This window comes from Larus michahellis, chromosome 8, assembly GCF_964199755.1.
Source record: "Larus michahellis chromosome 8, bLarMic1.1, whole genome shotgun sequence".
Classification (NCBI taxonomy): Eukaryota; Metazoa; Chordata; class Aves; order Charadriiformes; family Laridae; genus Larus; species Larus michahellis.
The window spans coordinates 24,745,552-24,765,728 of NC_133903.1; the positions used below are offsets into that span (position 1 = coordinate 24,745,552).

General features: G+C 50.9%; 2 protein-coding genes across 2 annotated transcripts; one reads left to right on the plus strand and one right to left on the minus strand.

Moving 5' to 3' along the window:
- The first annotated feature begins 196 nt into the window (after window positions 1-196).
- Window positions 197-9,244, plus strand: ALDH9A1 (aldehyde dehydrogenase 9 family member A1). Its single transcript, XM_074596601.1, has 11 exons — window positions 197-556; window positions 1,273-1,418; window positions 2,527-2,656; window positions 2,980-3,114; window positions 3,603-3,799; window positions 4,632-4,772; window positions 5,455-5,643; window positions 6,673-6,760; window positions 7,148-7,289; window positions 7,846-7,958; window positions 8,358-9,244. The coding sequence occupies exons 1-11, from the start codon at window positions 376-378 to the stop codon at window positions 8,450-8,452; spliced, it is 1,557 nt and encodes a 518-aa protein (XP_074452702.1). The 5' UTR covers window positions 197-375; the 3' UTR covers window positions 8,453-9,244.
- Window positions 9,245-9,458: 214 nt separating this feature from the next.
- MGST3 (microsomal glutathione S-transferase 3) lies at window positions 9,459-16,827 on the minus strand. The gene is made up of 6 exons (XM_074596602.1): window positions 16,665-16,827; window positions 13,308-13,431; window positions 12,056-12,129; window positions 11,316-11,373; window positions 10,104-10,176; window positions 9,459-9,694 (listed from the first exon to the last, which is right to left on the minus strand). The coding sequence occupies exons 2-6, from the start codon at window positions 13,422-13,424 to the stop codon at window positions 9,585-9,587; spliced, it is 432 nt and encodes a 143-aa protein (XP_074452703.1). The 5' UTR covers window positions 13,425-13,431; window positions 16,665-16,827; the 3' UTR covers window positions 9,459-9,584.
- Between the last annotated feature and the right edge of the window lie 3,350 nt (window positions 16,828-20,177).

Here is a 20,177-nt window from a genome sequence, read left to right on the forward strand (position 1 = left end):
GCCTCTAGCCTTGTGTAGTAGGGAGCTGGGCGAGTAGATGTGCTTAGCTCTCCCTTCGCAAAACTTCCGTCCGTGTTCCATAAAAACCCTTTTGCGATAGATACCGGTTATCGGGGAAGCAGAATGATGCTGCCGGTGCTACCTCCGAGCCGCTAGGGGGCGCTCGAACCTTGGGCGGGGCCCCGCGCCCCGCCCACCCCGGCGCGCACGCATGCGCGTGCGCGCCGGGGTGGGGCGGGGCCCGGGGCCCTGAGGTAAAAAGGCGCCGCTGGAGGCGGCGTCTCCCGGGGGTGGATCCACGGGGGAAAAAAACCGGCTCTTTTCCCGTGGGATCTTCCCCAGCCCACCGCTTGCCCCCACCCGCCCCCTCGCCGGATGCTAGCGCGATCGCTGTTGCCGAACTTCCTGCCCCGGCTGTGCGCCTTCCCTCTCAGCCGCGCCATGAGCAGCGTTACCGGCACCGTCACGGTCCAGCAGCCGCTCAACTACCGGGCGGGGGCCCGCGTTCAGCCCGCCGATGGCGGGCAGGCCGAGGAGGTGTATGAGCCGGCCACAGGTACCGACCCGCCGCCTGATGGGGGTGGGGGGGCTCGACCCGCGCTGCGGGGACGGTTCCCCGGCTGTCGCCTCCCTGTTGCTTGTCTTCGAGGGCCGGGTGCCTTCGGCTTCTTTCTGCCCACCCGCATCGGGTGCCGCCCGGGCAGGCCACCCGAACGCCGTGGTGTTTGGGTGGCTGCGTTTTGCCTCCCGGAGTGCAGGTCCATCATCTGAATTCTTAGCGGAAATCATCTCCTGACTCTCAGTCAGACAAAACAAAACAAACGAGCGGTGCCCGATCTTGGCAAAAGACACGATTTAAACATTTCCAAATTATTTTTATCATTTTAATTAGAGATACCAAGGTTTCAGTAGAATCACTTTAAGAAAGAGAGAGTTTAATTGTTCTGAGGAATGTATAACAGAGTCCTGAAGCTATTGGTAGAAGTATAACAAACTCCAGTGGGAAACAGAGGAATTTTGTAGCAATTCGAGCTAATTAGTAACTAGAACAACTGCGGAGAATGGCATCTCTTTTAATTCAGACCAGCTGAACTGCAGTGCGTCTTCTGTAGCCAGTTACAAATCAGTGGAAACCATACCATGAAGTTTTGTAGCTTGATATAGGTGGCTGGACTGAAGTCTTTGGGGTTTGATGCGAGATAAAAGAGTACTTTTTTGTGCTCCTTTTCTGAGGTTTCCATCTTATTTACTTTCTGTTTAAAATGTGTCCAGGTCGTGTGATATGCAAGCTGCTCTGCTCTGGGGAGAAGGAGGTTGATCTGGCTGTGCAAAGTGCAAAGGCTGCCTTTAAAATATGGAGTCAAATGTCTGGCATGGAGCGGAGCAGGGTGCTGTTGGAGGCTGCCAGAATTATTCGGGTATGTTGTGGGAGCTCGCCTCCTCTTTTGGAGAGGGATGGTTCTGTCTCTGAGCTTTCTTGTGGGTTAATGTGGCTGTTGGGGGCTTCCAGGAGGACTTACAGAGCGCCAGGAGGAGTTCAGGAGTTAAATCTACCTTTGACCAGAAGAGACAGTAGGTTACCATGGGCAGGGCTTTAGTCTTATCGCTCTATTCAAGGCCAGTGTGTACCTTCTCTGCTTAATACTGTTAGAAGACATAAAACTGAAGCCATCCAGTCAAAGTCTTGCAGGGCTCGTGATTCTTTTCACAACTCCAAACATTAAGCTTCACTGCACATGATTTCAAAGCTGAAATTGCATAACTGTAACACTGTTGAACTTCCAGCTTGTCAGACGATGTTGTCACATGACTGGAGTGTGTCTTGTTTTAGCAATAAAAAATTGCAGGAATGTTGGTTTTTATCTTAGACACCAGATAATACACATGGGGGAGAGAGGATACAAATAAGCTTTATCACAAATTGCTTTGGGAGATAAGATGTTCTTGGACACTAAAGTTAATTCCCATCAAGGCACGGATCTGTAAGAAACCAGACCTTCTTTCCCCAGTGCACATATGTGATGAGAAACCTTTTCTTTCTGCGAAACTTCTGCTTTTTCCAGACTTCTGCAGCAGGGTAATACTTCTGCCTGGGAGATGGGGTGCTTCCCAGCTGTGTTGCTTTGTCCATCCTTCACTAAATCCTCTGGATCCATTTTGAACTTGCTGTTTGCTGTTCCTCCCGCTTTAGTTCTGTGAATCTTAACCGTTGTTTGCCAGCTGCCTTCTAAGTTCAGGTTTGCTCATCTTTTAGATAAACAGAGGTGTTACGCAAGACTGGACTAGCAGTGAACCCCAGTGGCTGGCTGTTTGACATTCCCCTGTGATCAGTTGCCACTGGGAAACTGATAAATAGCAATTGGGACTGTAACTGTTGGAGATGACAATTTCTCACAGCAGAGCCTGGCTTACTGATGGCAGACCCTGCCTTGTTTGGGAGTTGCATGCTTGAGAAGCGTCTGTCTCCTTGTGGAGTTCTACTACAGGCTTCTCTAATGTGTTGCCACTGTCCCATGCCTCTCACAGGAGCAAAGAGAAGAAATTGCCACCTTGGAAACCATCAACAATGGGAAATCCATCTTTGAAGCCAGAGTGGACATCGACATATCCTGGCAGTGCCTGGAGTATTATGCAGGACTGGCAGGATCTCTAGCCGGTGAGAACGTTACTGGAGTTTGCCCTTTACTCTCTGTCCTGCCATTCTCATTCTCTGCTAATTTCCATGGCACAAGACTATCTTTGCTGTTTATTTCTTTAAAAGATGGACTGTTCTTTTTTCTGAAGATCTTGGAAGGATTTTCAGAGATCTCTGCCTAGTACTGCCATGCTCTGTGGGCACTTACGCACCTTCTGTGAGCTTGCTGGGGTAAAAGCTGTGTGACTCTTCTCAATCAAAGCAAGATCTGGCCCCTCAGGCTCTGGTAAGACAGGAAGGGGGTTTGCTCTTTTCTACCTTCTGGATGTTTTTCTTCTTTGCAGGTGAACACATCCAGCTTCCCGGGGGATCCTTTGGGTACACTCGGAGAGAACCCCTTGGGGTGTGTGTTGGGATTGGAGCCTGGAATTACCCTTTCCAGATTGCCTGCTGGAAGTCTGCCCCAGCCTTGGCTTGTGGTAATGGAGACACTCTGCCTGTGCAAGCTTCTTTTGAAGCCAAATGATCCTGTGGGGGAGAGTAATTTGGGGGATAAAGTCTAGGATTACCTTGAAGGAGGTGTTGAAGGATTAGCAGAACCTTTAGGCTGTTACTTTGCAGAAAGGGAAAGGAAATGGAAGTGGGAACACCGTAGATGCTAAGAGGGCAGGAGTACATCAGGAAAAAGGCAGATCGCTTGGCTTTGTACCGGGCAAGGAATGTCTTTGGAAATGGCTGCAGTGCAGGACCAGCAGCCCCATCTCCCCTAGTCCTTCCAGCAGGAAGGTGCAGTTCCTCCCTTTCACTGGTGCAGTGTTCAGCTGAAACTGTGTCCCCCTCTCTCGATGGGATCTTCTGGGATCTGTTGAGACAAACTGTTTGTGTTTGTGGTTGGTTTGTTTGTTGTTCTTTTCCCTAAAGCAGTTTGGCTGTTAACCCCACCTTGCCTCTGTCTGGGTTCCCCTAGGCAATGCGATGGTCTTCAAGCCCTCTCCCTTCACCCCTGTTTCGGTGGTGAGGTTGGCAGAGATCTTCACAGAGGCCGGTGTGCCCAAGGGGCTCTTCAACGTGGTGCAGGGTGGAGCAGCCACAGGCCAGTTCCTCTGTCATCACCCAGATGTGGCCAAAATCTCTTTCACTGGCAGTGTTCCAACTGGCATCAAGGTAAAGGCACCTTCTCACTCAGGGACACAAGAGATCTGTTGTGCCAGCCTTCCTGGTGTGCTGTGGATGTCGATACCTCCTTGAGCTTTTGTGCATGGGGCTTGTAAAGATGGGGTGCAAGTTGGCATTTTGGGGTCTGAGCAAGGAGCTTACACATACAAGGTTACTCTGGGGCTCCAGTTAGCCCACTGGGCATGGGTTTGGGCGCTCAGTTCTTTCAGAGGAGCCCCTTGGTCATTACTTGTCTGGCCCCTTGTTGCAATGAAGTCTCTGAGCTGCTAAAATGTGGGATGTGGGTGTCTATGTGGGGAGGAGGGTACGTAAAACAGAGTAGCACTGTGAAAATGTGTGAGCATTTCTGGCAGTAATAGTTCAGTTTAGCTGCATATAACCTACCATTTTTAAGCAAGAGGTTAGTTTCTGTGAATTTCTTACCCTCAATTTATTCTTCAAAAAATTAAAAGTTCCTGAAAAGACTTCTAAAAATAAATTCTGATTTGAAAAAGGAGAAATATTGCCCCTTGAATTCTGCTTATGTGTGTGTACCTGTGGGGTGCAGTGACACAGATGCAGTTACAGCTGTCCTCAGCTTTTGCTGAGCACGGGACTTCCTGCAAATGACTCCTCAGGTTTTGTTGATTTTATCTTTTAAAAAAACAAACCTCAAACCTTCTGAGACTGTCCCCAGGACGTCTAGGAAACCCAGCTTGCTCTTTGTGCTGCTTCTGTTATTCTTGAAGGGCCATGTGGGGACTCTCCGCTTGGGCGTCTCTTACCTCCTTCCACCAGCTTCCCATTTACCAGTGGGTCACTTGTCTCTTGTTTCCCTCAGATCATGGAGATGGCAGCTAAAGGGATTAAACCAATCACCCTGGAACTGGGGGGCAAATCCCCCCTTATCATCTTTTCGGACTGTGCCTTGGAGAATGCTGTGAATGGAGCCCTCATGGCCAACTTCCTTACGCAGGGCGAGGTGTGTGTCTACAGGGCAGGAGCAGTCATCCTTGCTGTGGCAGGGCGGTTTGAGAACCAGGTGGCAGAGCCAGCCTGTGACCTTGCATGATCAGGGATGCCCCGACGCTCCCATCTTGCCACCTATTTCCCTGTGCAGTGTCACAAGGGATCAGAAGGGATGCCCTTGCAGAAGCCAGTGCAGGGCATCCCAACAAAGCATGCCTTAGCCGATGCCCTGTTCTTCCCAGAAGTGGAGCCTCTTTAGCACCTGATACCCAGCTCAGTGCAGCTGCTCTTGTGCCCTGGGCTCCAATCCGGTGCACAGAGGTGAGAAGAAGCTGTGCTGGTTTCCTCCGGAGGGGCAGCATGTTCCAGTCTGGTGTCCTGAGCCACGGCCCTGTGGGGGGTCTGTCCATCCGAAATTTGAGATCTCCACACATGCTGCTGGCTTTGTGTAATCCTGCTGGCAAATTGTCTTACTGAGGTCATCTCAAGTTCTCTCCTGCTTGTGACTTGATGCGTTTTTGCCACGTGGTGGCATCAGTACCACTATGTTCAGCATGAACTGTTCATTGCTGTCAGGAGCAGCAGGGTAATCTAGTAATCTGTCCCTGGGGATGTTAGCTGTTTTTACCAGCTGTGGAGGGAAGGCCTGCAGAGTGCTGTGTGTCTTGTTCTGAGCAGCCTGTCCTGTATCCCAGGTATGCTGCAATGGCACACGAGTGTTTGTGGAGAGGAAGATACTGGATGTCTTCACAAAGGAGGTGGTGAAACGCACCCAGAAAATCAAAGTTGGAGACCCTCTTCTGGAAGACACACGGATGGGAGCTCTCATCAACCGGCCCCACCTGGATCGTGTCCAGGGCTTTATTAAGCAGGCAAAGGAGCAGGTGAGATTGTGATGCTGCCTTGTGACTGCCCTGAAATGTGTCTCTTTCTTGTTAGGCAAACAGGCAGGCAGCTCCTTTCCTGCCCTATGCCTTCCCAGTTAAGCTGTTTTTTTGTTGTGGTTGAATTACTTGATAGGTGTCTTTGGCTGCTAGATTAAGAGTGACCCAGTGTATGTCTCTGAATCAGCATTGAAGGTTACATGGGTTTTAATATCCTGGTGTTGCCAAATTTTAGAGATTGTGAGATACCCAGCATGGCAGTGTGTAAAACGGTATAATCCGTGATGTCTGGGCTGGTTCTAAGTTGTGGTGACACCTTGTACACTTGTCTATTATCTCATTTGGGTTCCAATTTTGTTAGTTGGAGAAAGAGCTTACTAAGGATCAAAGGCCAAAGTTGCAGCTGCTGGAAACAGTCTTTGTAATAGCAATAAGATTTATCCAGGAGTTTTGTTTTTTCTCCAGGTTTTATTTTAAGTGTAAAGATGTTTTAAATGTCAGTGCTTAGGTATATGACTAGGTGTAGCCAATTTGGGGATGTGCTGGAGAAGGGGAACTGTGAGTGAAAGCCAGGAGAGCTAGATAAGGATTTGGAAACAGGAAGAGGGATGGGGAAGGAGGGGAGAAATCCCCATCTCTGAAGTGGGGCATTTGATGGAGGTAGGTGTTTCTTGCCAGGTGGAGTGCTAAGGTTGACTCACTAACAAGGGAATTCACACCATGTGAAGATGTGGAAGCTAATGTGATGCCAGCTGAGGATCTGTTTCTAGTTGTAGTTGCTTCCCTCCAACCTGCACTGGCTCCTGTGGCACTTGCACCCCAAATCAGCATTGTTTGGACTTTTAGGATGGGTCTCACTCCCTGATCCTGATCTATCAGTGAGCAGTCCTGACCTGGAGAGACAGCAGGGAGGGGCACAGGCACGGTTTCTCTGATAGGGCTGTAAACCTATTGACCAGCCAGAGCTTCGGCAGCTGGGCAGGAAGCTGCTGGACATGTCTGCCTACCTTCTGCTTGGCTCTCTTTCAGGGAGCACAAGTGCTATGTGGTGGGGACTTGTACGTGCCAGATGACCCGAAGCTGAAGAACGGCTACTACATGCGACCCTGCGTGCTAGGTATGAGCCTTCCTGTTCATGGTGCTGCAGCCTTCTACATGGATGTTGCTGAGTTTCTTCTAGAGAAAGCTCTGTTCAGCATAACCTGTCTCTGTGCACATTCACAGTGTGGACAGGCACTGGGATGAGTGTACCAGAGAGAGCTGAGACACCTAGAAACTGTGTCCAGAGAAATCTCTGCTGTTGGAGGGTCTGACAGGACATGTACAGTTAGTGCCTTTGTTGCCTTGAGATGCAGGGTGGGACTTGCTCCTCTGCTAGCCAAGCCGGAGTGGGGGAGCCGTGCCATGCTGAGTGCTGTCATGAAGGCTGTGTGGGTTGCTGAATGCACAGGCTGTTTTGCTAACTCTTTCTTTCTGAAGCACATGTGCTCTGCCATGCTTCCAGGGAACTGCACGGATGACATGACATGTGTGAAGGAAGAGATCTTCGGGCCTGTCATGTCCATTCTGCCATTTGACACAGAGGAGGAGGTTGTGGAGAGAGCCAACAACACCAAATTCGGCCTGGCAGGTGGTGTCTTCACCAGGTATATGACTGGGTATTTTGGCTGGTGTGGAAGCAGTCTAGGGAAGGGAGGAGAGGAGAAGGGAAATACTGCAGCAACTTGATGCTCCTCTTGTGGTGCCTGGCATGGACGTGGATATCCTCTTCCAGAAAAGCTGGAGCAAGGAATTGCCAAAAGGGAACTTTGTACATGACTGCGCATCTCCTCCTGATTTTTCCTGAGGGGTTAGGTGGGCCCAGCTGTCCTTCAGACTCCTTCCAGGCTGGGCTTGGCCTGCTGCCTGCCTTCCTGCATCTCTGGGAGATGTGTACCAGGAGCCTGCCATGCTGCTGAAAGGATGCATAGATGGCTCTTGGCCGTGTGCCGCATTCTGTGTTGCTGGTGTCCTTGTTGTGCCCTCTCAAATCAAATCCAGTTTTGAGTGTCCTTGGGAGTAAGTGCAGGCAAAGACAGCGTAGGGCAGGTTGGGCTGCAAAAACCACTGCACCCTGCTGGCCTTTCTCTAGTGGGATGTCAGCTGGCAGGGAAGGAGGGGATGAATGGGAAGGGATCCAGCTGAATTGCCCTTCTCCTGCAGGGATATCCAGAAGGCTCACAGGGTAGTAGCTGCTCTCAAGGCTGGGATGTGCTTCATTAACAACTACAACATCAGCCCTGTGGAGCTGCCTTTTGGAGGATACAAGGCATCAGGTGAGCTCTGTTTGGCTTCCCCTGGGCTCAGCCCTCCTGCACATGGGTGAGGATGAGCCTGTTTCTGTGATGGCAGATGCGAGTGCTCCCTTGCTGGGTCAGCTGTGCCTCTAAGAAGTGAATGCCACACTGGGAGCTGAAAGGGAAGCTGGGGAATGGATTGCAACTTTGTACTGAGAAAGCAAGGAGGCGAGCTTTAATATTCATGGCCTTGCTTTGCAGCTGAGCTCATCCAGTTATTACTCTGGGCTTGATCAGAAGTGCCACTGTGAGGTGGCACTTGCACTGGAGTGTGTGGCTTATGTTCTCCCTGATACGACTACGTGCTGGTTCCAGGGGGTATGAGTAGTACCTGGTGCTGCCTGGAGCTGTGTTCACACTTCTGCCTTGTCCCCGCAGGATTTGGCAGAGAGAACGGGCGGGCAGCCATCGAGTACTACTCGCAGCTGAAGACTGTCTGTGTGGAGATGGGTGATGTGGAATCTGTGTTTTAGTGGCTCTGGGGCCTGCTCAAGGGAGCATCAGCCAGTTGCCTGTCAGCCAGAGATGTGGATCATGTACCCAGCAATAAAGTGCTCTAAAATTGTAAGTGCCTGGGGGGAAACATTGCTGGAGCAGCATTTAGCCACCCTGCTCCTGCAAGGGGGAATGTACACACAGGGGCTCAGCCTGCGGGCCTGCTCTGTCCTGTCTGGTGGAAGACGGGAACCTCAGAGTAGGAGGCGGCAATATGACTTTCAGCAGCAGCACTCTGGTAGGTGCTACCAGAGGCCTGGCCCAGGCTGCTTCTTCTGCTGCATGCCTTGAACCCCATTGCCTTCCACCCTCAGTCAACTTTGGTTTTGGCTTCTTAACAGGTATGACCCTACACAGTGCACATAAAAGCTCTTGGATACGTTGATATCCTGTAGCTATAGGCTCTGTCTGTTCTCTGACTACATAAAAGCCTTAAGGGTTATTCCCTCTAGCCCTCTTGTAAATGCTAGTTTTGTTTTTTCTATCCGTACCTCACTTCCAAGGTGGGACAAAATATTGTGGGGATGGTGAGCTGATGCAGCCTGGGACAGGCATGGCCCTGAGAATCATGTCCACACAGAGAGTATGGAGCAGAACCACAGTGGTAGCAAACTCCAGCATAGGATAGAGTGCTGCCTCTCTTAAGCAACAGCTATTTGTCTCCCTACTTATAGGTCTACTGTTCTTTCTAAACGTGATGAAGCAACAACTTTAAATGTTTGCCTACATCTTTTTTTTTTAGCAATCAAATAAATACTAACTCTGGAACACGTTATTGCAGAGTGACGTGAATTGAGGGGTCCAGAAATAAGGCGGCTGCTGTATGTTTTAACAGGTTGTGAGAAGGCTTTTTTGTCACTAAAATCATAAAAGCTAGGAGATCTCTGCCTGATGAGCAGATTTCTGTAGTCCTTACAAAACCAGAGTCATTCTAGCATTCTGCAAAACTTCTTAAGAAAACCCTCTATAACTTTAGAATGAAAATACAGGATTGACAACTTCATTTTATTGAATGAGAAGGAAAAAAAAAACAAACAGGAAATGAAACGTTCTAACAGAAAAGACAACAAAAGTTCCTTTAGTTTCCTAGCCAGCCATCATGATGGTCAGTTAGCCCTGGCAGATCCAGCCAAGGTGCTGGCAAGCCGAATACACTCCTGTGCCCACCAGCCCAATGAGCGCAACTGAACCAATGGCTCCTCTCCTTCGGTTTTTTGGATCTGGAAAAAAAGACATGTTTTCTCAGTTCAGCAGCCTGAAAGACTAGCCCATCCTGAAAATTAAAGAGGGAGCAGGAACTAGTGATAAATCTCGAGGCAAAACAGCAGGCACCAGCTTGGGCCATGTACCTACCCTCACTCTGTGTTGTTATTAGATTAGTGCTCTTCCCATCGGTAGGAAAAGCATACTGGAGAGTTAGCAGCCTGTGGACCTGCACCCTTTTTCTCCACACCCTGACTGGAAGCTTTATGCTGCTTCAAGTGATCAAGTGTAGTATCTGTTGTTCATCTCAGTGGCCAGTTCGGCCCAAACCATGACGCTTCTCAAAATGAGCTGGAGAAAAGAGCCCTGAGGCCACTACAGACTTGAGTTTCCAAGCACCTTCTGTGCTACAAGGTAAAGACCTACCTCCTGTGTAGTAGCCATAGGCATAAAGGATTCTCCCAATAATCCAAGTGATGCCAAGCCCTGTGGCAGTCCGCTAGAGAGAAAGGAGAAGCATTAAAGGTTTTGGAGACTTGCCATTTGCGTGTGCTTACCTGTTATAGCAGCTTTGCTTCAAAGAAGTGACCACCAACTACAGTATGGGTCCTGACCTTGCTAGGACAACCCGGTGGACGTGGGTGACTGATGCAGCTTGTTGGGGTGAGTTTTCTACAGGAGGAGTCACTTTCATGACACCTCTAGGGAAGGAGCATGGGATGTGCTGCAAGAGCCTTGCTGTTTTGCAGCACAGCTCTTCCCAAGCAAGAAATGGTTAAATCATGCAGGCAGCAGGTGCTGAATCTCATTCCGCCATTGCCCAGTTAGTGAGCTAAGCCATGTGCCATGATCTTGGAGGCTGCTGTTGCCCCAAGCCCCACTCCACTGTCTCCAGCAACTGTACAGGATTTCCTGTTGCAGGTGTTACAAACTTCCACCTTGCCTCTTAATTTAGAGCTTGCTGCAGCAAGCCTCCAGTTTGCCAGATTTGCCTATGTGGCTTCCTTCCCATATTCGAGAAGACCAGATTTGTCTACTGGTGGCAAAGAAAGAGCTACTGCTTTTGATCTCTCCTATATGCCCGCCTCCTCACGAGTTGTCTACATCTTTCAATTAAAAATAATCTAGGCTTTTTTTGTGATCCTTTGCACACCTCCTTTGGCGGTGGAAGTGAGTGGGAAGATCACCATGTTCCTGTTCTATTCTTATCAGGTGAACTCTTCGTCAAAGTGTGCTTAGGAGAGAGGGAAAGGGCCACACAACCAGCTGCTGAGTAGCACTGCTGTAAGCCCAGCAGGATGCCACAGGGCTTGCAAGAACCAGGTAGGGTTGGAGGGACCCTTCCCACTTACGGACTGGAGGCTGTGAATGCTTTGGTTTGTGCAACAAGGCACCCTTACGGGAAGGAAAGGGGTCTAAAGCTGAAGCAGGAATAATGAGTTTATTATGTGGTTCCCCTGCACAAGACCTTCTACAACTACGTTTTCAGAAGGGGCACAGCTGTGAAGTGCAATGGGGCTCGTGAAGCAGCCTGCTGCCTCCAGAAGGGCTAGCTTGGCTTACTGCCCGCTACCCTCCCCGAGTCCGGGAGCAAGAGCAGAGTGCAGTCCTGCAAACCTGCAACGTAGCATTACTTACCGGGTGATAGATTCCACTGGTGCCTAAGAAGAACAGGAAGGCAGGGTAAACTTCCAATCTGAAAATTAAAGCGAGGTGGTTATATTTGTGCTGAAGTTGCTTACAAAGAGCAAGCTCTAGAAATACAGAAGCTGCCAGCACCTGCCAAGGTCTCTGTTGGGCCTGACTGTTAGGAGTCTCTGTGCTGAGGAGAGCTGTGCTTGATGCTATGGCCACAGATAAGAGGAAAGAGGGAATCTGAGCATCTTTTAGGGACTTCTTCCCATCTGTGTCTCTCCCCAGGGACACCCACTCTTTCCATTTTGTGCCCTAAGCCACTGCTAAATACTACTTACCACCTCCTAATCCAGGAGGAGTTGTTCCTCCCAGCACTCCACCGATGTGCTGTTGCAGCCTGGCCCACAGTAGCTGGGTGGACTTAGGCCTCTCCCCAGGGAGATCTGGGCAGCACAACAGATCAGCAGGCTCTTCTGGAAACAAGACTTCTAGTGTCTTAAGGTCCATGCATGGAGGCAAAGAGCTGAGCACCGGGGAAGAGGAAGCTGCTTCACAGCCCCATCGCATGGTTTAAGGCATGGTAAGGAGCCAGCACAGCATTACTACTAAGTGTCTCCTGGCCGTGTGTTTTCCTCAAGCTTTGAGCCTGAACCCAAGCCCTTGGCAGCAACAAGTCTCTAGCTGTAGGCCCTGCTCCACAGCCCTGTGTATTTTCAAGGTCGGCATTCGTGCATGGTACTCACGTGTTCTGGTGCGCACGCTGGATGCAGTTGAATACACGCCCGTGTTCAGGGTCTGTGCTGTACATGGTTGGATACTGCCAAAAAAAAACACCCAGCAGCAAAACATCAGCAAGCGCAGTCTGGGCTTGGGAACGTGGTGTTCTCCAGCAGGAAGGAGTGTGCCCTGCAGCACCTCCTCAGGGAGCCCAGTGCTGCATGAGTGCTTGAGAGACTGACTTGCATTGGCCAGTTAGAGCCTGTCTTCTGCCCCGTGGCCCACAAATGTTTTGTTGAAATTGCTGCTTGTCCCAGGCTGGTTCCTGACCTCCCTCAGCAACCTGACTACCCTGGAGGTGGCCCTGCTTTGAACAGGAGCTAGCCAGGTACTGGGTGACCTCCTTGTTTAAATCCCATCTCTCTGGAGGGAAGAGCAAAGCACCCTAACAGAGGGCATGCCCCCGTGACTCCTCTGGGGTGGTGGACATCACCCAGAACAGGCTGGAAGGACGCTGCCATCCTCACTGCTGCAGAGCTGAGCAGCCAGCCGGAGCTGCCACTTGGCTGCAGAGGCTTCTCCCAGCATGAAATCCAGTGCTCTGGGCACATTTTCTATAATCTTGACTTCATGCAGTAGGAATGGTGTCACCCCAACAAGCACCCGGGGCTGTCCTCGCTCCCACACCTTCTTGCCACTTCCCCGAGTGACCCGGGGGAAGAACAAAAGGAGTGTTTTCGCTCGGAGACAAGTGGCACAGCAGCCTCCACATGCCATCGCCCTGACTCACGGGCAGGACCAGCTGTCCCCACCCAGCCCACAGCCCTGCCTGGCTTGCGGGCTCCTCCATGGATGCAGAGGGAAGGTCACTTTGAAAGACTGCTTGCGATAGGGCTCAGGTGCTCCCTCTGAGCTTGAGAAAACCCTCCTGTCACTTTTGTTCCACCACCCTTTGCCCCCAATGCTGCATCAACCTTCTTTACAGGGAAAAAGGGCTGTGTAGTTTCTTGCTCATCAGTGTTTCCGAGCTCAAAGCCTTGTGCTTTCAGCCATCTCAGCTTGGTGCCAAGCACCTGATGTGCCAAACCCCAAGCTCTGTCGTGCCGTCTGCTCTTGTCTGGAGAGCCAGAATGGCAGCTCCATCCCCTCTGCATCCATTTGGTGGGGCAGAAAATGTCAGCAAGCCACCCAAAAATAAGCAAGGTGTTACTTTGCTTGTCTGCAGCATCCCCTGCAGACCAGCCCTGACCTTCCCATTCCCTCAGCCTGAGCACTCACCTCCACGTTGTACTTCTTGCGGGCCTTGGCCACTTTCACCGCCAGATGGGTGACCAAGACGAAGCTGGCAGCCCCCGTCAGGATGACATAGCCATACTCCTTTGAGAGAACAGCCATCTTGGTGCTGTCACAGAAAGAGAGCCCGTTACTGCTTCGGGGTGTGACTGGAGGAGTAACAGCTCACAACATGCAGATACGCGTGTGTGGAAGTGTTGCTGAGCATGAACCCAAGCCCTCCGAGCACAGGGAGTGGCTGAAAGAAGGGAGAAACGTGGGGAATTTTCACCTCTTGGTGCCTGCTGGGTATGGAGCAGCACAAACCAAGGGCTCCCTGCCCAGTTCCTGTCAAGCAAGCCTTAAAAATCACTGAAGTGTTGGTGGGAGGTAGCATCTGGAGGACCCTAGTCCAGCCTCCGGCTCGGAGCAGGACTACAGCCAACAGAAGGTCCCACCAGCTCTGGCTGTGACTGGCTAAGTCCCACAAACTCATGGACACGGTGCTGTGCCTGCAGGGATGCTCTGGAGAGGTGGACAGAAACCAATTGTTCACAGCCACTTCCAACACCAGAGCCAGGGGCCACCAAAGAGGTCAGGAAACAGATTCAAAGCAAACCAAAAGAGGTGTGTTTTTCATACAGTGGGAAGCAGACCTGAGGAACTCCCCACTGTCGGATGGGGTGAGTGCAGGCAGTTTTCAAACTCAAAAACCCAAGCTCTGGGCATACCGGGTAAATGGAGAATTACAATACAAACACAAACTGGCTCAGAAATCCCTGGACGTGAAAGGAGCTGGGCTACATGAACAGCTAGTTTGTACCGCTATGGTCATACTTATATAAAATAATAATAAAAACCACCACAATGGCAATAATAACTGAACCTTTTTGGTAGAGGCACTGGCCAGATGAGTGATGCACACCCCTGCAGCTTCTCAGAGCCACAAGTCAGTGAGCAGCCCCCAGCAACATGCAACTGCTGGCACTTGCCAACATCTGCACCAGCAAGTCTGCTGGCCAGGAGACACCAGGGCCCGTGTGGTTGGCATTTAATGCTCCTGCGCTTCCTCGCGCTGGCCTGAGATGGAAACATGGAGCAGAAGGTGCATCCAGCAGCCTCCACCACGCTGCCCTGCAGCAAGGCTGCGTTGCATGTTTCTCCCTCCTTCCTGCTCCCCATCTGCCGGACCTGCCACCAGCTTATGGTGCTGGGAGATGCTCAACACCAAGCGCTCCAGAACCATCCCCGCCTGCAAGTGAGTGCAAGGGCCCTTCCCCACAATCATCTGGCACGGGTCCTTCTTGCACAATCCCAAACGTCAGATGTTGTCCATCTGCGTGACTGTCCTGGTTTGAGCGACATGGGACTCATTTCTCTCCTACTGCTTGGGAAAAATGCACTTTTAGAAGACTCCGGTGTCTCAATTTATGAAAACATTTACTTTATAGCCAGCTATGGTATGCGGGTTTCAAGGTCTCGGTGTTGTCGAGCTCACCGGGTTGCAGGGATGAGGAGGAGCGAGACCTGGTCACTTGACAAGCTGGCCAACAGGATTATTTCATACCATGAACGTCACATTCAATACAAATTAGAAAGTTTTCTGTGAAGTTCTCTCTCTCCTAATGGCTGCGATCCAGAGAACCTCTTGCCGGTGCCGGACCCCTGAGCCCTTCCCTTCCTCCTGAAGCCCCAGCACTTGCAGTGTCCCACATTTGTTGTCCCCTGCTGGGAGTGCACGGCTTCCTGAGTATAGTCCCTGTGTATTTGATACTGGTATTGGGATCAGTATTGGTTCTTTAGTAGTATTAATGTTAATTATTTAGTCTTATTCTACTAAATCTGTTTCTATTTCAGCCCTCGGGTTTCTTTATATTTTCCTAATTCCCCTTCCTGGGTGGGGAGGAGTCATCGGGTGAGAGAATAATTGTCTAAATGACAATAAATTGTTGTGGGTTTCTCAAACCATACCAGTGACCCAAGATGGTGCTGTGTGATGCAGCACAGCAGAAGACAGCAGAGACCTCTCTCCAGCACTGAGACAATTCCCTCTCCAAACCAAACCCCAGCTGAAGCCTGTCTCCACCTGGTTGCCTCCACCACGTAGCGAGCTTTTGGTGTCTCCTGCACTGTCCCACCAGCACAATCTGTCAGCGTGGGGGAAAATGGGCCACCACATGGAACCAGTGCAAACATCCTTCTATTGCTGCAGCGACAGCACCCCTCACGAGAGACCTTCAGGGACTAAAGGGTTTTATTTCTCATTTGCAAAGGGATTATTATCCATGGAGCAAGGTGAAGACAACAGCTGGCCTTGTCCACATGAAGTTTGGTAAATAATTATCACTGAAACTAACACTGAAAACCTAATGTAAGGAAGAAGAGTCAGCTGCAACCATATCTAATAGAGGTTAGCACCTGCCAGATGACACGCTGAAAATATAACAGGTTCCCAGCCAGTAGGGCAGGTTGATGATCACGTTTCGCCCTTCAAATTACAAGGCTAGTGGAGAACCCACGCCTGCCCGCAAGGACCAGGCATTTTATCTTTACAGCTGGTTTTATCTTAGCAGCAAAGAGCTAAAAGTCATAATGTGGGGTTTTATCTTGGCAGCAAAGAGATTCAGCTGCAGCAAAGCAATAAGCCAGGTGTATTATAAAGCTGCTACTCTTTATGCTGCTCGTCTAAAACTCTACTGCGAGCCTTTGCTCCAGTAATCTGGAGCCATATAAAGCACTTTGAAGCATGCGGGACTTTGGGCCCCTCTCCAATCGCACGCCTCGCCACTGTTCCCGGATCCAGGTGCCTTTCGGCAACCTTTGTCCGCCGCCGCAAGGACTTTGCTGACAAGCGCCGGTGTGGTGCAGAAGCCTGAATTTGTCTTCCACGCAGTCACGTTTCAGGCCGGAGCCACACAACCACGAGATTCTGGAGCGTGACACAGCGCAGCTGTAGCAGAAGAGCTCGCCGGGGGTGCTTTTACTCCAGAATTAGGGTTCTTATCGAGCTTGCCCTAACACTATAATTATGAGTCAGCAGAGCCGATTAAGTCTCCTCGAGTAGACCCACGCCTGGATTCTGGCTACCAGATGCGAGCTCGGGCTTCCTCTGAGAGCTAGGAGAGCCCCCCCTCCGTTCCCGGGGGAATCCCTGCGGGCTCAGCCTCGGCCCGAGCCCGGCGGGGTGCGGGCAGGGCCCCGCCGCGCCCCGCTCCTCCCGCGGGGACAAAGGGGAAGTTGGGGGGAGCAGCCGTCCCCGCGCTTGCTATATTTTCTTTACCCTCTACTAGGATAATCGGCGTAAAAAACGCGTTCTCGCCGCCCGTGCCCCCCGCCCCCGGGGGTTCCCCGGCCCGCACTCACCCTCCGGCGCGGCGCCGAGCCAGCCCAGTTCGCTGCGGGACGGGGAGGAGCGGGGCCGGGTCTGCCCGCGGCACCGCCCGCAGGCGGGGTCCGGCGGCGGCCGCCCCCGCGGTGCCGGCGAGTTGGGGACCAGCCTCGGGGAGGAGCTAGTGGCGTTTCGGGCGATGGGCGGGCGGGTGTGTCACCGGTTCGTGTGGCTCCGCCGGGGGGGGGTTGCCGTCACAGTGTCTTCCAGCTCGCCAGGGGGGTTGCTAAGGGGGAAGCTCTACACGTGTGTCCCCATGTCCATGCTTAACCGTTCTCATCACGCCGATTATGCCCCAAACAAGGATTTCAGCTTTGATTCACAGCCTGCGGTTTACTGGCTGTAAGGCAGAATGGTAATTTGCACCACGCTTGCTAAAATCTTCTGCTTTTCCTGTTTATTTCACCAGATCCCACCAGCATCGGGTGAAGAAGCCAGTGTTTCACACGTGGAGTTGCTGTACTCAGTCATGTAAGCAGATACTTTTCTGGGCAATTACCAGCGTTAGGGATATGAAGGATCTTATTTACATCTCCCTTTATTCCGGCCTGTGTGTGCAGCCCTGGGACTTTGGCATCGAAACACAAGCCATTTCAAAGAACACTTGGAGTGTGTAAGCAATATTTTTTACATTAAAAAAAACCCCACAAACAGTTTTTGTTATGTGATACGAAACTGGAGCTGGGCTTTCCAGTTCTCTAAATGTTTATAAACCAGTGGAGGTACAGGGTGTCTGGCTGCAGGTGTCTTTTGGTGACAGATGGTGTCTTTTGTTGTCACCAGTGTAACAGGGATGAAAGCAAGATCCCGTGGGGTCCCAGGCCCCTGAAGTCCTGGGTTTAATCCCTTTGCTCACGTACCTGCCCTTCCACAGCAGAAAGCTCTTGGATTCCCTGGGGCTCCAGTAAGCTATCTAGGCTGGTCCCAATAAGCTCTGCTGGGCTTTCTGGCCGGAGAGGGCTTGGTGACTTCCCTGGCTACAGCAGAATGCCGGGGCCTGTCCCATATCCCGGGTCGTACCTCTTCCAGCCTGTCTCTGTGACAGGACTGGCCCCAGGCTGACCCTGTTTTTCTGTGGTCTCACGGTAAAGCAGGAGTGTAAATGCCTGGCACTGCGCACACCCCTCATCCCCAACAAGTTAATATTTTTAACCAATGTCCCAAGTCCCGGTGGAAGAAGACAAGTGGAGGTAGCACAGTGAGTGAAACTGCAGCACAGAGACTTTTCTTCTCTTGCAGTTTTATTTCACTTCAAAAAAACCCAGCATCTAGAATGGGACATAATGTGGGAAATTGGGCAGGAAAGGCCTGCCTTCAGTTCCCATGACGGGCGTTCAGAAAGATTTGTAGGGCTGATCCTAAGTGACTGTGTCTTCTTCCTCCTCCTCCTCTTCCTCCCCCTTTGAAGTGTGGAGTTCATAGATGACGGCACAGATGCCAGCCAGCCAGGCTGCCGTGGTGCCGGCAAAGAATATGCAGAAGCCAACGAGACACAGAAAGATGTAGTCTCGTTTGTACAGCTGGGTCAGGCAGGTGAAGTGGAGCTGTGCCTCCGCTGCAGGCATTTTTAGGGCACGCAGGCCTTCTGGGGTGTAGCAGGTGATGTTGTCAGCATCTGCAGGGGGAAAAGCAGAAGCAAAACTCTCTTGCCTGTGTCTTAAGCCTTAATGAACAGGAGTCCTGCCAGAAAAATGACGGAGGAGTTTGCTAAACTCCTGAAAAGCATCCACGGGCTTCACACCTCTCCCTCCGTGGCGTAAGTAAAATCAGACAGGCAAACCCTTGCCAAACCACAGTTGCCAGGGTGCCAGAAAGATTTCTGTGGTCTTGCCTCCATAGGAAAATATTGCCTGTCAGATTATGCCACTGCAGCAAACTGCTGTCCCTGCACTGTTCATCTCTGCTGATTAAGTACTTTTATTTTAGTATAAAAGCGCATGTGTGGGGTTTTTTTTTAATCTCAAATACCTTCTGAAGTGATACAGCCTAAATTATGCTGGAATAATGAGGCTTGCGTGCATTTGACAAAATGCTGGTTTGCAGTTAGGCATAGCCTTAACCTGCTCTGTGAGAGAGGAAGAGGAAACTCATCAATGATTCAGTTCCACTAAAATAACAACTATACCCTGTGGTATTGTAATATACATGGGGATGAAGCAGATGCTGGCTTTTCCCTCTGAAGTCAGCGAAGGCGGAGTGTGGTAAAAGCACCGACTCCTTTTGGTGTCCGTAGAGTTCTGCGCAGCATGCTCGCCGCCATGGCCCTCTCCTTCCCCTGCAGGTTTTGAACTCCCTGGACCAGAAAGAGTTACTGTGCTAGACACGGGCTGGTCACTGCTTGATGCACCAGCTGGATGGATCTGAGGAAAAGGGAGCAGCGGAAAGGAAGCTACAGGGGATTTATATTATATTACATCACATTATATCATATATTACTGAGTGATATAGCTGCAGTGGTTGTTCATGCTGATGTGTCTCATTGTCCTGAGTATAACCGGAGAGGTTTTATCTCGCCATTACCCAAATCTATCTAGACCTGGGCAACTTTATGGCAGCACCTAGATGTCATGATCCAGCTGAGCACAAAACACCGGTGCCAAGGTCTTCTGTGAAGCAGCAGCAGCTTTTTAAAGGCCAGGATGGTGATCTGCTTGCTGCAGATTTCAGGGCTCTGTCCCAACATCCCTTCACACAGGAGCTGTCGTCTCCTGTAACAACCCTCGGTTTGGGGCTGCCTCCATCCAATGAAGATGCCTAGAGGCAGCCGAGTGTTTGTGATACAGGGTGTCCAGCCCATGTACGTTTACCGGCAGCATGAAAGCTTTGCGCAGCCCTCACACCAGTCCCGAGAGCCACACGGCCTCCTGCGGACTCGCCCACAGCATCTCACCAGGACACAGGAAAGCCCAGCACAGCAGGGAAGTGGAGCCACCTCCGCAGGCTCCCTGGTTTCTTTGGCTTTCCCGTTTTCCAGAGCACGGTGCAGGGATCCATACTTGTTCCCCCAGTCTTTGCTGCCACTGCCTTTCCTACTTCTAGCCTCCCAAATTGCCTGCAATGAACTTTATTCTCCTGTTCCAGGGTTCAGTGTGTTACCGCCAATCTTACTAAGAACAGCACTAATTTTACACTGTTCCATAACTGCCTGTAACTTGTATATGGAAAATAAAAAACTTTACTGCCTATAGGGAGCTTACTACATCTAAGATGACACAGATGTCCTTAATTTGGTTCTGTCCTAACACCAGCTTCCACTTGCCCTTCCCTTTTCTCCCCTCGGGTTCTTTTGGGGCCCTTTTTTATTCAATGAACAGGCTTTCTCAAACAATTTCTCTTTTGCAGCTCGCTCTCACCATTGTGTCCTGCATTACTGAAACCCAAGCTTTCTTCGTTAGTATGTGCTCTGCTGTGTTCCTTTTCAGTTCAGAAAAATCGAGTTAATGTGCTGCAGCTGCAGAACAAACGTTTGCCCTTGGGACCAGTGTTTT